We start from the raw sequence: 16,433 nt of genomic DNA on the forward strand, positions 1-16,433 counted from the left end.
ATTGATCCATTGTGTCTGTCCGTCTACGTCTGTTTTTAATTCATCTTCAATGAGGGGTATCCATTCGTTGGATAGGGCTGATTATGTATCCATCTCAGCCTGATTTGTCATTAGTCTGTTTTGAAGGACAGAAAAGTTCAGCGTGGGTGATGTTTTAGAACTGACGAATATATTACCATATATGGGCATATGGGCCTTCCTGTGGGCCTTCCTTTGGGCCCTGTGGCTACCCGATTTGACCGGCCACCCAACCCGTCCTTTTTTCTGTTTGGTCACTCTGGTTGTGTGTACATATCGTATTGGCAAAAGTCAAATAAGTATTTTACATTGTTTGAATATGTAATATATGTACCTATTTGTAATAATAGGTACACATTGTACTGTACATACGACTTTTGCCGATATGATACATACAATGTAGCCTGATGACGTACAGCGTGAGGGACCCAACTGAAAAAAGGACCCCAGGCAGATTAGGCAGCCGGTCAAATCATGTAGCCACAGTAAAACATGTAAAAGTTGGGGTAGTGCTATGAAAATGTATATTTTCCTTTGAAACTACTGCATGGTGCTCAAAGTATCACATACTGTATTCTCGAGAAGAAGCTAGTTATTTAGAAATAAAAAAAATCCACGATAGACTTTGATGGATGGATTTCTGTTTTTGAGTCATAAGAAACATCCTCAGAAAAGTCCCCAATCATTACAGATTATCATATTTTTCTCACTGGCATTTTTGTTGCAATAGTCATTTAATGTATTCACGTTCTGTAAGCACTTCTCTATACTAGTTTCCATTGGTAATGGCGTGGCTAGCCATTCCTGCCAAATACACAAATATAATGCAAATGAGGCAAGTCAAATGCAGAAGAGAAGAGCTGGCGTAGAAGGCAGTGGAACTCTGAGATGAAAACACACTGATGTTACCACCAGTCACCACAGGTGTCGCCAAATCCACCAAACAAAACATCTTCAGAATTAACACAAGGATTTAAAGGTTTTTGAGCTATCTCTTCTGGTGACTATGTAGGCAATGTATGTGCTTTTCAAATGTAATGCTAACAATTCACTCTCCACTATGTCCCGCCCACCCGTAGTTACTGCTACTCTGTCAAGTGGCCTGAGTGATGTAGTGTTTCTAGCACATAAAGAACAGCAGCTGAGAGGCTTTTAACCCTCCGGCAACGGAGAAAGCATTGACGCCATCTAGATCCCTGTTCTGCCTGTTGCCAGGCGATCTCCTGACCGGGTACAGGACCGGGATCTCCATTCGGGCAGTTTACGGCAGAGGGACAACATTTTTGCATGGGCTTGTCCCTATGCCCTATGCGGTAAATCGACGGAAGTATCACTGCGCAAGTCATCACAGGGAGTATATAAAACCTCCCGGAACAATATTATAGGAAGTAATATTTTCCACTCGAAAAGCTTGTTTGTAAAGTAGCGTTGTGAACAGTAAAATCACCCAGGAAATCAATGCTTGCTTGAGCTCACGCGGCACGCTGACACTGTTTGCAGAGGCACAATTGACATATTTATTTAGCGAATGCAATGTTTTCAAATAGCCACATTGATGTATTTAGTTGATTCATTACTGAGTCATATTCTATATATAATATATTATTTCATTTTATTGGCCCAGAACGGACGATGAATGTGACTGGCCCAGAGATTAACATATTAGCCTGTATTAGCTGAACTAGCTCCCATGCTAGCGCTGGCTAACAACAAGCTAGCCAAAGACCCAGAGATTGAGACCAACCCCCTCCCGTGTGAGATGCGTGCAGAGAGGCAGAGGGCATAGAGGAAGACAAGGCTCTGTGAAGAGAGTGGGGTAAGTTTGAATAAAATGTTTAACACACACATTAAATTATTATTGTTATATGTAATATGTAAAAAAAATTATTTAATTATATTTATAGTTTCACTAATTCATTCATAACTTTTGAACAATAGATGATATTTCGAATCTGTCAACTGTTCTATATTGCCCACAAGATTGGCTAAATATCATACACTAATGTTTCTTATCCCAAGTAAGGAAAGTGCTTCAACATTATTTTGTTTCTTCAAGTTCTAAGTTCAACAAGTGCGAGTTCAACTACATTATGAACAATAATAACAATAATAATGATGATATATCATTGGAAAGCCCTAGTTGTTAGCTTCAAAATGGTACCAAATATGAGCTACTTTGACATACCCAGTAACTAATAATCTATCACAAACCGATGCAAGTTCATGTTCATGGATTTTCTAAATGGGCCTGCAGTAGTAGGAACTAGGAAGGTTAAACAACTTTTGGGGACAGATCTTACAGTATATTGTCACAAATCCATCAGAAAGGTTGTGACATAGTGTGGTGATAGTGTAAATCACAGTGTAAGAGGAGGAAGCCTCACCTGACATGTCTACCATGATCGCCTGTAATAACGTTCATCCGACAACATCATCCAGGAGCCGGGTAAAATCAATTACCCTCAGCTAATGTTAAACAGGAGAGACAGTGAGATGTAGGCCTCCATCTATTAGTATATTACCCTATCAGTGTCCTTTTAGCAGATATATATATATATATATCTATATAGAGAGAGAGAGAGAGAGAGAGAGAGAGAGAGAGAGAGAGAGAGAGAGAGAGAGAGAGAGAGAGAGAGAGAGAGAGAGAGAGAGAGAGACTAAATTAATTGCATAAGCAGTGTTAATTTCGTCAGCTATTTATTTCTTTCGTTTTCGTCTTAGTCATGTCTCAAATTATCTTTTTCATTTTCATCATATTTAGTCACCTTTATCTATTTTTAGTTTAGTCAAGTGTTAGTCAACTACAGGTCTGAGCATTTTCGTTTTAGTCTTTTTTGTGTGAGGGCTGGAGGAATTCTGCATGCAGCCCAACGAGGGGGTGTGCCGTTTTTCTGCTTCACGCACCTGAGAGGAGTTTGCAATCGGCTCGGGAGAGTACTAGTATTGCAGACTCCCCTCCACTCCTTGTCGGGTCGTTCTTGTTTCTACTGCCGCGTCTCCGGCGTGAGACGTCGTGCCACCCCTGTACATCGCCACCTGTCGCCGTTTCCTGGAGTGGGACACCGTCTTCGCTCTCTATTACTCCACGGGAGGATCTCAGTGTTCCCACTCCAGATGTCCTGCCGGCTACTTCCCAACTCCCTCAACATGGACCCGTTCCTGGGGTGAGGCTCGCCATCGCTCTCTATTACTCCACGGGAGAATGCCCGTGTTCTCACCCCATTCAGCTTGGACCCCCTGGTTGCTGCGTTGCCCGTCGGCAGCATTCTGGTTGGGAGGATGCCTGTGTCCGAGAAGAGTCCTGTGTACTTTTGCCTGTGTTTCTGGTCGGAAGGAAGAAGATTCCTGTATACTTTTTGCCTGTTCTAGAGGATTCCTGCCTGTTCGCCCCTTAAAGGCACAATGCCGTTTTTTTTTGGGTTCATGGACTTTGGTGTTTTTTCCCCCTTAAAGGCTGAGTGCCGCTTTTTTGTATATAATAAATCATGCCCTTGTTTTGGCTAACTCTGATTACCTGTCTGTGTCGTGCAATTGGGGTCGCATTACAAACCACAACATTTAGTTTCGATTTAGTCTTTTTTGTTTCGTCTCGCCACTCAGTTACAGCCTCATAAGTTGTCGTGAGCTTTTTCTAAACAAAAAAAGCTAACGTTAGTGCTAGCTGGTTAGACTTATGTAAGCTATTTAATGTGTTCTATTGTGGTGGATCAACATAATTAAGTGATCCGTCATGCAGTAATGTAGGGAAGAAAGAGGAGAGTTTCCTTTTCTGTATGGTGCTTTATTTCCAGCTCAATATGGGGTTTTACAAGTTGATACTTCCCTTCTCATACACAACACAGTCTACCCTAGCTTCACAACAACAACGTAACGCCCGGTCCGTCCTCCCATATCTCCCGGGGGGAAACAACACCCCCAGCATAACAGCGGTGCCCCTAAGACCATACAACTAGAGCGACACACAAAACCCCAGAACATTACAATAATTCACCCACGGAACGATGTGTTGGGGATAAGGGTTCCGCACGGACAATTATGTTTGTTACTTTCCTGTCGGCAAACGAGTTCCTGTTAGCTAGCGAGTAAACAGTGTTGACGTTGAAGTTGAATAAACGTTTAGCAAGATTTTATTTTGCAAACTACATTTTGTGTCGTTGTTTTTAGTCAACGACATTGCATGAGTCACATGATCTCCAGTAACGTGACATCTCGTCTTGCCTCATTTTCGTCAGGGGAAAAAGCTTTGTTGACGACCCTATATAGTCATAATTTTCGTTGACTAAATTAACAATGTGCATAAGATACACAGCTACACCGACAACACTCTGTCTGACTTGACCACTAGATAGCCTGATGTTATGATCATGTGTGTGGCTAATGACTTATCTCTAGGCTAGCTAAGTACAGTATATTAGTGTGAAAAAATGTCATGATCCTTGTTACTTATTATTTTAGCTACTGTATGTTGAGCTGATTATTAGTGCCTTCAAATGGGGTTGTGTATACTGTACCATGTTCACAAGAAGAATCCATATGAACGACCCACCAAGTCTAAATATATTACTTGTGAATTATAACCGAACAATACAGCAATATTATTCTGTGTAATATATATAGTCAAAGCTACAGTTACTAGCTAATATTGCCATTTTAAAATGATGAGTATAGGAACTACGTCTTCTCATTTGAGGTGTAGTTTGACCTTGAACTATCAACTTCTCACAGAATCTTTCTTCCAACAAGGCAGCAGGTAACCATGGTAACCACCCCCCGACATTCTATGCAAGACAAAGATACACAGCATACTCAAACTTACAACAAATGTACCGGATCTGCTTTTATTTTTCAAAGGTAATACATTATGTAAAGACACATCAAATGCCAAAACAAACATACTTGAGAAATATCACAGAAGTATGATATTTAAACTAGGTCCCCAAAATGAATGGAAGTGAATGATGACAACCAGAGACATCTGAGAGGTACAGTATGGTGGTGTTGACAGCGGATGACAGGGATAGCAGTGGTCACTAGTTTACTTGTAGAGGACTTTAGATGGAGGTAAGACTGCTGATTTTTGACAAGTTCTACTAGAGTGAAATATCCCTTTAACCATCCGATACCAAGTACTCCCTTTACCAAACAATATAGACATAACTAGACACATACTGGTGTGTTGAAAAGCTACACACACCATGCTAATAGCAACACAACTTGTGCCATTTCTTAACACAACATTATTGAGAGTGTAGGAGAGCTCTTTTTCAGCTGGCAGTGCTCGGTGGGTGCTGGTCGTGGCTGATATTGTTGCTAGGCTACTGTTGAGAAGTTGTTGGAAGCGTGGCATTCTTTTGCTAATGTGGAATGCTGTGGCACGGTGTTTCCATTGAAACACACAAGAAAAAGAAGCCAGCGCTGAACAGATTATCAGTGGACACGCCAGTTTAGACCACTAGTCTGGGGTCACTGCACAAAAAATTATTGAGATAAAAACAAAATCTAAAGAATTGTTCTCCTTTAGAGATGTGTTATGCAGGGGGCGGCTATGTGGTGTATTGGGCAATGCGCTTGCCACGAATGACGGAGACGCTGGGCTCGCCTGTTCGAGCCCAGCGCTCCACATTGCTTTCAGTTTAGCTGGTCGTTCATACTAATACACATTGGCCGTATTAGGGGGTGGGAAACTGATGGGTGGGGATCGGGCGTTGTGGACAGCGACTCCTACAGGTCGGTTGGTGCGTCTGCGCAGTAGAATCAGGAAGTGTCGGGGGGCAGCGTGAGCCTCCCACGCGTTACTCCTCGCCACTGAGAGATCGAGCTGCGCAGGTGAAAAGATGCGACTGCTGTTACCTCAAGTACCGGAGGGGACTTGTGCCATGTATGACTTAGTCCACATTGCAGCCGGCTTGTGGGAGGCAAGAAACAGCGTTCGTGACAGGGGAGGGTTGAATCGGATGAATACGAAATTGGGATGGGAGAAAAATATAGAAAATGGGAGAAAAAGTGGATAAAAAAAAAAGAGATGTGTTATGCCAAATTCCGAAAATCTATGTGTTTTGTTTTGCTTTCTGTACACTTATGCTCTTTGTATCAGATTTCAGGATTGGGGAAATGATCTGATAGCAATAGCCCACCCTGTTTTAGCCTGGCATCAGCCGGATATTCAAAACCAGTGTTGGTGCTTCCCTACAGTACTCTAATAACAATAATTAGCTTATTTATAGCTGTGCTCATCCGCAGTAGTATACAATATTCAGCACGAACCTCACTAGCCCTGCTGTTGCACCGAGCAGACTGTCAGTCAAACGTCTTCACATAGGATCACACGTCCACATACATAAATATTGCCAAATAGACAAGGGACATAAACACTGTAGATATGCAGTCAGATACTCAGAGACCTTTCAGTTATATAATATATAACTAGATATATAATAATATATCATGTATATGTATGACAATACGGTTGGAGCATTTGATGTCCTTACACCTACACACACACACGCGCGCGCGCGCGCATGCACCCACGCACTCGCACAATATCAAACACACAGTATCACACATGCCCTTCATTACACATGCACACACACACACACACGTGAGCACACACACACACACACACACACACACACACACACACACACGCAAGGACCCATTCACACCACACAAACACACACACACTTATCCACATCCACTCAAGTACCCGTCCATCGCCCCCTCCATCCCAACCCCCCTCTCCCTCCTCCTACCTGAGGCATCCTCCCCAGCCCCGCTCCCCCTCCCACAGCCACTATGGGCAGTCCGGTCTGGGCCGAGACAAACTCCAGCATGGGGGCCAGGGGGCCCCAGGCGGTGGGCGGGGGCCTCTCCTCCTCGTAGACCAGACCCTGCAGGGGCCGCGCCGCCAGCAGCTCACACAGCTGAGTGAGCAACGTCTTAGGACTGCTGTCATTCACCTGGAGAGGACAGAGGGATGGCGGAAAGAGAGAGATAGAGAGAGAGAAAGAGAGAGAGAGAGAGAGAGAGAGAGAGAGAGAGGGAGAGAGAGAGAGAGAGAGAGAGAGAGAGAGAGAGAGAGAGAGAGAGAGCAGAAAAGGCCAATGTCTGTTGTTGACTCAATGTTCTTCATATAAGAAGTGTCATGTACTGTGTGTGGCATGTCTGGCTAACAATACATGCTGTGGTCAAAGAGCACAGCCAGACGCCCACTCATTCACCACAAGCCCACACAACAGAGGCAGTGCGCTGCTGCCCGCTCGCCTCACATAATGAGACTGAGTATGAATAATGGATGGCCATTATTATTCCTTTTCCTTCGAGTAACAGCTGAAGCAGCAGTACAGCTGGTCGCCTGCTAGCCCTGCTGCCTAATCTGCCCTGCCTCTTCCGCCTGGCCGGGGCTTTTTCATGACGCCATATATGTTATGTTTAACAATCCATAGCATTCCATTACATCATCGTCACAGACCTCTCGGTAGGCAGGTGATTGTAATCAAATACTCATTAAATGGCAACCGTCGTGGCCAATGAGCTGTGTTTATGGCGCTGTGCCATAATAGAAGGAGAGGTATGTCACACGTTATGATATTAGAATACTATGAATAGAATGTTCACGGTAAAATAGTTCTTGGTTCATTCTAAAGTCTCACGTGAGGCACGTGAACATTTTTATTCTGCTCAGGCACACGGAAGGCCGCAGCTATGTCTTGGGCCTGATGCTTTTGTTGGATGAATCTATAAACATTTCATTTCATTTCATTTCATTTTTATTTGTTCCGTGCATGGCAATTATGCACAACTCCACAAAAGCACAACAGCATCATTTCATAATAAAAAGCAGCTCCCAATTTGCATCAAGTTGACATCAAGTAAAGCTGGACATAGTGGAGGCTGTGTTTTATTAGGTCTGTCACTAGTGTCATCGAGCAATTCTTCTAACACATTTCCCACAATAATAAAATTTTATTTGGCGGCAAGAAATAGAGGGTGATTACTGCACAACTGAAACTGAGCTGAAGCTTGCACTCTAACAGTGTCTTTTTAGAGCATTTATAAACAATTTGAATGCTTCAGAATGAAACAAGTCCCCTCCTTTGGTCGCTTGGAGCATATTTTGCTGCCACCAATTAAACGTTTCACAGCATCTGGGCAGTCATTTGGAATGGATCATTCTTCATGTAAGTAAAAAAAGTACTCATGCCAGCCCTATATCTAACCTGTAGCCAGATGACGTTAGCAGAGCCCCACTGTGTGACCACGCTCTCCCCCAGGGAGCTATGCACCCGGCCGAAGCCTGGGTAGAGCACCCTCCCCCCGGGACCGGCCACAGCTGCCTCGGCCTGCACCGTGGTCCCAGCGTGGATCACCGCGATGTTGAAGTTCATCATGGCCCCCGCGTCCCGCTCGCGCTCCCGGGGGCGGAGCAAGAGGTGGGGGGAGGAGTCCGCTGGGCCAGCCCACTCCGCGAGGGCCAACAGGAGAGAGAGAGTGGGTATGGCGACCATGGCAACCCGCCAAGGGGGAGGGGCGGCTGTAAAAGTGCACTGAGAGAGGGTGCCTAGGAGAGGGGAGAGGAGATATAAAGAAAGTTCTTACCATGTTGTACAATGTGCTTCGGCAATACTACATACCAAATGCAGTTTTTGACCTCTAGTTGATGACATTGGCACTATAGAGCACAGAAGGAGAAAAGGGATCCCTGAAGATTGTGTATCACGTGTTCTTCCGGTATGCGCACAAGGAGGACGCGCGGGCATGAGGGTGACGTCGTAGAACACAAAAAGAGTGCACTGGAGGTGTGTAAACATGCCATTGTGCTTCAGTTTGATTGGTCTATATCAGCTATTCCCAAACTGGCGTACACGTACCCCCAGGGGTACACTCTATGACATCGGGGGTATGCCAAAGCAATCTGATAAAAATCAGATTTAAGGCCGTTTCACACGGGGAGCGATAATCCGCATGCGTTCTCACTCTGACGGCCTACACATAAAAACACAATCGCTCGGCGAGAAAACGCAGGGGGGCGATATGCGCGCGGCAAGGAAAAGCTGACCACAATCCAGCTTTTGCCGTCGGGGGGGTTGTGTTGGGGGGGGGGGGGCGGGCATGTGCACGAAAAGAGCATGCGTGCGTCAATTTCACGGGACCGCACCTCGGTCGCCGGCTCGCCGCTCAGATTGTCCTCGCCTCCAAAATATATACGCTGCAGCCTCTCATTGAAAATGAATTACCGCTCCCCGTGTGAAACGCCCTTTACATTTCCAAACAGTCCAAGGTATTGAATGAATAGCCCACTCTCACTGCCAAAAATAAACCCATGATGCACCCTCTAGTCAAGTGTACCAACAGCGGAATAACATCACAATGTCAAATAATCTACATCCAATCACAATGGTAACATGTGCAAATAACATGTTTGATATGTGAGAGAACTTTTACAAGGCTAAATAAAGAGCAAATGTATTGATAACTCACTCTTGTTATATAATATATGCATCTTTATATATATATATATATATATATATATATATATATATATATATATATATATATATATATAGCAGTGTAACAGGCTTACAAACATGACAAAATGTGAGAGCGCGCTGTCCCTGGTGCTAGAGGGGGTACTCAGCGGAGGTTGAATGTCTGAAGGGGTACAGGATGCGTGTATGCTTTTACCAACGTGTTTGTGTTTCCGGGTTCCCGTTTTGCGCTCTGATTGGCCACTGACCTATGCTATTACGCCCCCCTTTACGCTCTCGCCTGAGACGCGCTGTGAAGCACCAGCGGGGCGAGGCGGTGGTTTCTCCCCGGCTCCGTGCGCCTTGCTGCCGCCGGCTTGTCTCACATGACTCGGTCCAGCTGCAGCAGCAGCGACCGTCTTCCGCCTGCGGTCTCCTCCCTCCAGGCCCCCGAGGCGGCTCGTTCTTATTATTATCCCCCATTAAAACCCGAAACAACATTTAATAAAGACGAGTGTTAGTTGTGTTTCCCCATCTACCGTCAACATAAAACCATCCACCACCCGTTGGAGGAGTAGTGGGGGAGAAGAAGAGGAATATTTTTAAATAGCAAGAATTATCGACTGGCAACTCTGTGCTCGTCAGACCTGCAGCTGCTGGTACTGTATGGAGAGAGAGGCGGGGGGGGTCTCATCTCCATGTACAGTAGCCGAACCTAAGAGAAGACGCACAACAACAGACAGACAGCTCAGTGATTGAAACCTACGTGTTTGTGCGACCATGTCGACCTGAACAATGGGGGATAATAATAAGAACGAGCCGCCTCGGGGGCCTGGAGGGAGGAGACCGCAGGCGGAAGACGGCCGCTGCTGCTGGAGCTGGACCGAGTCATGATGTGAGACAAGCCGGCGGCAGCAAGGCGCACGGAGCCGGGGAGAAACCACCGCCTCGCCCCGCTGGTGCTTCACAGCGCGTCTCAGGCGAGAGCGTAAAGGGGGGCATAATAGCATAGGTCAGTGGCCAATCAGAGCGCAAAACGGGAACCCGGAAACACGAACGCGTTGGTAAAAGCATACACGCGTACAGGACTGTAAAAAGTTTGGGAACCACTGGGCAGTGGTTCCCAAAGTCGGGGTCGCGACCCAAAGGTGGGCCGCGAGCAGCCACGGGAGGGCCGCGAGATGATTAGATTTTTTTTTTTTTTTTTTATGCCACTGAACTTAGAAGCAGGCCAGGACAGTGTTTCTAATTGTATTCTAAAATTCTATTGTATTGTATTCTAAAATGTGACTATATGGTTTTATATTAACTTAATAAATAAACAAAAACGAAAAATCTACTTATTTCAACGAACATTTCAAACTAAATAACAGATTATGCACATAAAACGCTGAAAACAACCGAAGCAACAATAGTATTTTAATGAGGCTATTATTATTATCATTATTATTTTGCAACAAGTTAGCCCTCTCATAAATAGCACATATAAATGAATAACTAACTTGAACTAACTTAATAGGACTGAAGTGATATTTGGCTTAAAAAATCGGTCGCCTGGCAAAAAAAAATAAAAAAAAAAGCCTGACGATGTGCATTGGGCCGCGGCTCTCTGACGCCTTATTTTCTGGGTCCCGGCCTGAAAAGTTTGGGAACCACTGGTCTATAGGATCTCCTCAAAATCTAACAAGCTGCCTGTCAATCAAAGGAGGCTGGACTCATCATTACAAGTTCACCAAAAGCGAAAGTGAATCACAGATGGGATAAAAACATTCTGAGTGCAAATAAAACTGTGAAGATGGACTTTGCAAAGGTTATATGAGGTAGGAAATGTATTCGTCGTGTGTAGACTATGGACCAACAACAGATAACTCTGTCTAATTGGGTGGAAATGTGAATATAAACAAACGCAAGCTGTTTACAATAAAACTCTGTTGGATACCTCTACGGGAATACCAGTAACATCTCTGAATTGAGAGGAGAATAAGAAGACATTAATAATAATAATAATAATAATAATAATAATAATAATAATAATAATAATAATAATAATAATAATATAATAATAATAATAATAATAATAATAATAATAATAATAATAATAATAATAATAATAATAATAATAATAATAATAATAATAATAATAATAATAATAATAATAATAATAATAATAATAATAATAATAATAATAATAATAATAATAATAATAATAATAATAATAAGAAGAAGAAGTGGTTACGTTAAAGGCTCAGACGCGTCTGTCCCATTCCACGGGAATGGAATGTTCACATAAAAAACGTCTAGAGGGGTATCCAATCACATCAAGGGAGCATGGAAGAGAGAGAGAGAGAGAGAGAGAGAGAGAGAGAGAGAGAGAGAGAGAGAGAGAGAGAGAGAGGCTGCAGACAGGAGAGAGGGAGAGTAATGAATTCAGAATCCAATCACTCGGTAATATAAGTTTAGCTTTGGCTGAAGAAAATACTGGAGGAGAGAGACACTATGCAGAGGGAGAAACAATAGGGAAATGGGGGAGGAGGGGGGGTGGGTATAGAGCAAGAGAAGAGGGAAGATGACGGTTGCTATTTAGGCTACAGGCTGAGAAAGCAGCAATATGAGAGCGAGGGAAATAGAATCCAGCAGCTACAGGTGAGGAAGGAGAGATGGTGAGGTAGACAGAGAGAGAATGAGAGAGAGAGAGAGAGAGAGAGAGAGAGAGAGAGAGAGAGGGAGAGAGAGAGAGAGAGAGAGAGAGAGAGAGACTAGCAGACAAAAATTAGGGTGGAGGTTATGTGCTGCATGAACAATTAAGACCACTGTAAACACACACGCCCGCACATACACACACACACACGCGCACACACACACACACACACACACACACACACACACACACACACACACACACACACACACACACACACACACGTCGTACATATAGCAAGCACACACACATGATAAATGCATAGATATGGTATGCGCAACTCAACGATAGATATGGTATGCGCAACTCAACGATAGAGAGGTATGAGGGTTAATGCAGCAGTCACACTCACACACACACAAACAAACACCCGCACAGAAAGATAATGACTACCTGGGAGATAGCAGGGTTAATGTGGTAGCAACACACACACACATACATATACACACACAAACACAGCACATCATTTTCAATTTACCTCTGTGCCAAACACCCTCCCTCCATCTCATTTCCTTACTCTCTCTCTCCTCCTCTCTCTCTCTCTCTCTCTCTCTCTAGTTCTCTCTCTCTCTCTCTCTCTCTCTCTCTCTCTCTCTCTCTCTCACTCTGTTTCTCACTCTCTCTCTCTCTGTCCCTCTCTCTCTCTCTGCTCACATTCCCCTGTCCCTGGTCTCGTGACTTCAGGTACTAAACACAATCGCATTGAGTAACATAGGGGTGCTCGCCAAGATTATATTCTCCCTAAAAGTCCCCTTTCTCTCTCGCTCTCCCTCCCTCCCTCCCTCCCTCCCTCCCTCCCTCCCCTCCCTCCCTCTCTCTCTCTCATCCTCCTCTCCTTTCTGTTTCACAGTCTGCCGATCCGTTGACCCTGATGAGTCCTTTGGATGGGATAGACAGAGAAGAGAAGAGCAGAGGGAGGGGAGGAAGCGACCGCAGCAACGAAAGAGACAGAGGACGAGGGGAGAGAGAGAGTGAGAGAGAGAGAGAGAGAGAGAGAGAGAGAGAGAGAGAGAGAGAGAGAGAGAGAGAGAGAAGGGAGAGAGATACAGGTAATGAAGAGAGATGCGGAGTGGTTGGAGGAGTCGGAATGTAGGACACATGACAGACTGACTGGATGGGAGGAGGAGGAGGAGGAGGAGGAGGAGGAGGAGGAGAGGAGGAGGAGGAGGAGGAGAGGAGGAGAGGAAGTGGAGGAAGCTAGGGCGGGGGGGTGGGTCGGGATTGGGAGAGGAGGAAGGGTGTGGGGGGGGAGGGCAGAGAGATAAAATATGTGAGAGGAGCAGGAACAAAATATTGATTACCGGTGTATATACGTAGTTTGGCCTAAACAAATACACTACCAAACCTCCCATTTTGAGTGACAGCGCGCGCGAGTGTGTGTGTGTGCATGGCAGGATGTGTGACAGTGCGTGTATATGTGTGTGGGGGTGTCTGAGTTTATGTGTGCATGCATATCAGATGTGTGTGTGGCTGTGCATTTGTGTGCATCCGTGTGCATGTGTGCACAGTAACACAGAGAGAGAGAGAGAGAGAGAGAGAGAGGAGAGAGAAGAGAGAGAGAGAGAGAGAGAGAGAGAGAGAGAGAGAGAGAGTGAGAGAGAGAGAGAGAGAGAGAGAGAGAGAGAGAGAATAGTGGAATAAAATGGAATGAGAGGGGCGAACGAGGGAGGGAACCATAGGGAAGGAGGAGAGATGGAGGTGTGGAGAGATAGGCAGAGACAGTCCCGTTTGCATGAGAGAAGGAAACGGAGAGAGTGGAATAATGAAGGAGAAAACCACACCACGTTGTTTCTTTCTCCAGGGGAGAGGGAGGGAGATATGTGACCATTGAGAGAACAAAATAAATTGATAGAGAGAGTGAGATAGGGAGATAAAGAGGAGAGAGAAAGAAAGAGTGAGAGAGAAAGAGTGTGAGAGAAAGAGGAGGGAGAGGCGCTGGGGTTACGTTCTATACCGTATACATCACTTGAGCCGAGACGTTTTCCCACAGCGCTGAGCTGTAAAGCCATTTAACTGTTGAGCCTGTCACAGTATTTCATTCTCTCTGAGCTGTTTGTGTTGCACACTGTTCCCAAGCAGCCGGGGCTGTATTCCACCACAGTCCGTCAGCCCCAGTGCAGAGGGGATGAACACAGTGTACTACCATGCGGCCTTGTCCCATTCACTGCTGTAGTGTAGGAGAGTACTGGCTAATTAAAAGTAAACAACCACGCACACACACATACACACACACATGTATATGACCGCAAAAATTACACTTTGTTACTCTATGAAATTCAACCTTTCGAACTGAAGAGGTGTGCAATGAAGGCTTTCAGAAACACACAGAGAGAAATAGAGATTGCTAATTTGCAACCATGAATTAATGTCAAAATGACAAATGTTTGCCTTTGGCAATTTTTTCCACCCCTTTCCAGTCCTAAGTACCTTTTGAGGGATCATCTCTTTCAACAGAGTATATGTTCAACCTCACTTCTTTGTCTCTTTGCTGTGAAAGGGGTTCTCCTGACGAGAGGGAACGCGATGGTTAGATTAGAGTGGATTGTTGCATTCAAGGTGAAGTAAGCACTTTTTTTTTAAAGTCCTCTTAAACTTTAAAATGCTCTTTCAAGAATTAACGTTTTAGAGAAAAGACTATTATATTATTACCTGTAGTGAGACCAAAGGCAAATGTCTAAGTCTTGATTAGACAATAAAGTATTAAATTAGGCTAAAAAGATTTATTTAATTGAATGTTTACTGGTGTAAATCAATATGCATGCACTGGGCTTACAACATACTTATTTTTAAATATTATCCTGTGATTTGTAGATTGCTGGAAATGTATGTGGTTTATTAAATTATTTTCTGGTGGAATGGCTTCTTCAATACCCTTTCTCTTTCTTTGAATCCTGTGAAAAGAGGTATCTTTTCTTGTAATGCTACTGGAGGCTAACTAAATGTCAGTTCATGTTAGAAGATGTCTGTAAACAACTTATTGTAGTATTTAGCAAGTATTTTGAGGGCATGAATATTATCTGGGTGTCAGAGACAGCGAGAGGAGAAGATGAGAGAGAAGACATATTGACACAGGCAAGTAAGACTCCTTAGATGCGAAGCGCATCTCATAGACCCCAGCGCTGTCAATAATTCATTCATCCAGTAATTCACTCACAGTTACATGTAACTGCTTTGCCCCTAGTGGCAGCACACAATCATGCATGCATTATGTATAAACAGTTTGGACAAAGGTGCAGTGGGACAAAACAGCTTTCACGTCAACAACAACAACAACAACAACAACAACAACAACAACAACAACAAACATACGGTTTCTTCTGTGTACACAGTAGACCTCAGAGCAGAGCTGACCATCTCAAGACCAAGGTATGACAGGTAGCTAGGGGCATAATTCACTTTTATTGACATTCTGTGACAGTTACAGTTTTACTAGTGCAAATCTGTAATAGCTGCGACTGCGTACACACACACACACACACACACACACATGCACACGCACACACACAGTGCACGTACACACACACACACACACACACACACACACACACACACACACACACACACACACACACACACACACACACACACACACACACACACACACACACACACACACACACACACACACACACGCACGCACACACACACACACACACACACACACACACACACACACACACACACACACACACACACACACACACACACACACACACACACATCTTCACACACACACTTTACAAACTGTGGCCGCTAGAGGGTGGGGAGTCTGGGGACACTTTTGTGGATCAACCAAGTAAAAGAGCGAGCTATAGAGCTGCTGGTCACAGCTAATAATGTTACTAGCTAGTGGTTCATGTATGCTTCTACATATCCAGTTTCCTCTGATGCTGTACTGATTAGGGGCTAACCCACGCTTCAATAACACATTATGTAATCCCCAAACAGCAAATTTGTGTTGCTCAAGTTGGCTAGCTTGAAGCCTTAGCTAAAACAGCATTGCGCTGGCTATGTAGTTTTGTGTTTAACATTTTAGGTGAAATATTCTTACAGTTTGCTGAATCCCTTTTAAACCAGAGCAGTCTCACTTGCCGCTGTCGGGGCCGCAGGCACAGTCTAGTATGAGCAACACTTACAGTCTTCTCAACGGGGGAATTTGTTTTCAGTGAATGTATTAGTCAAAGCCGAATTTTGAAGCTGTGCTCAGGCTGGAACTGCCCCGTGAGGAAAGTTAAATGTGTGGATGCGAGAAC

General features: G+C 44.4%; 1 protein-coding gene across 1 annotated transcript in view; it reads right to left on the reverse strand.

Moving 5' to 3' along the window:
- The window catches only part of grin2db (glutamate receptor, ionotropic, N-methyl D-aspartate 2D, b), a gene marked incomplete at both ends in the record, with an annotated part of 94,851 nt that extends 86,329 nt beyond the window's left edge, over nucleotides 1-8,522 (reverse strand). The window contains 2 exon segments of the mRNA XM_084336742.1: nucleotides 6,768-6,974; nucleotides 8,235-8,522. Of these exon segments, the coding sequence (XP_084192868.1) occupies nucleotides 6,768-6,974; nucleotides 8,235-8,522 (495 nt within the window).
- Nucleotides 8,523-16,433: the final 7,911 nt, after the last annotated feature.

The sequence above is a fragment of the Notolepis coatsorum genome (genome assembly GCF_963971535.1).
Source record: "Notolepis coatsorum genome assembly, chromosome: 19".
In the NCBI taxonomy this organism is placed as follows: domain Eukaryota; kingdom Metazoa; phylum Chordata; class Actinopteri; order Aulopiformes; family Paralepididae; genus Notolepis; species Notolepis coatsorum.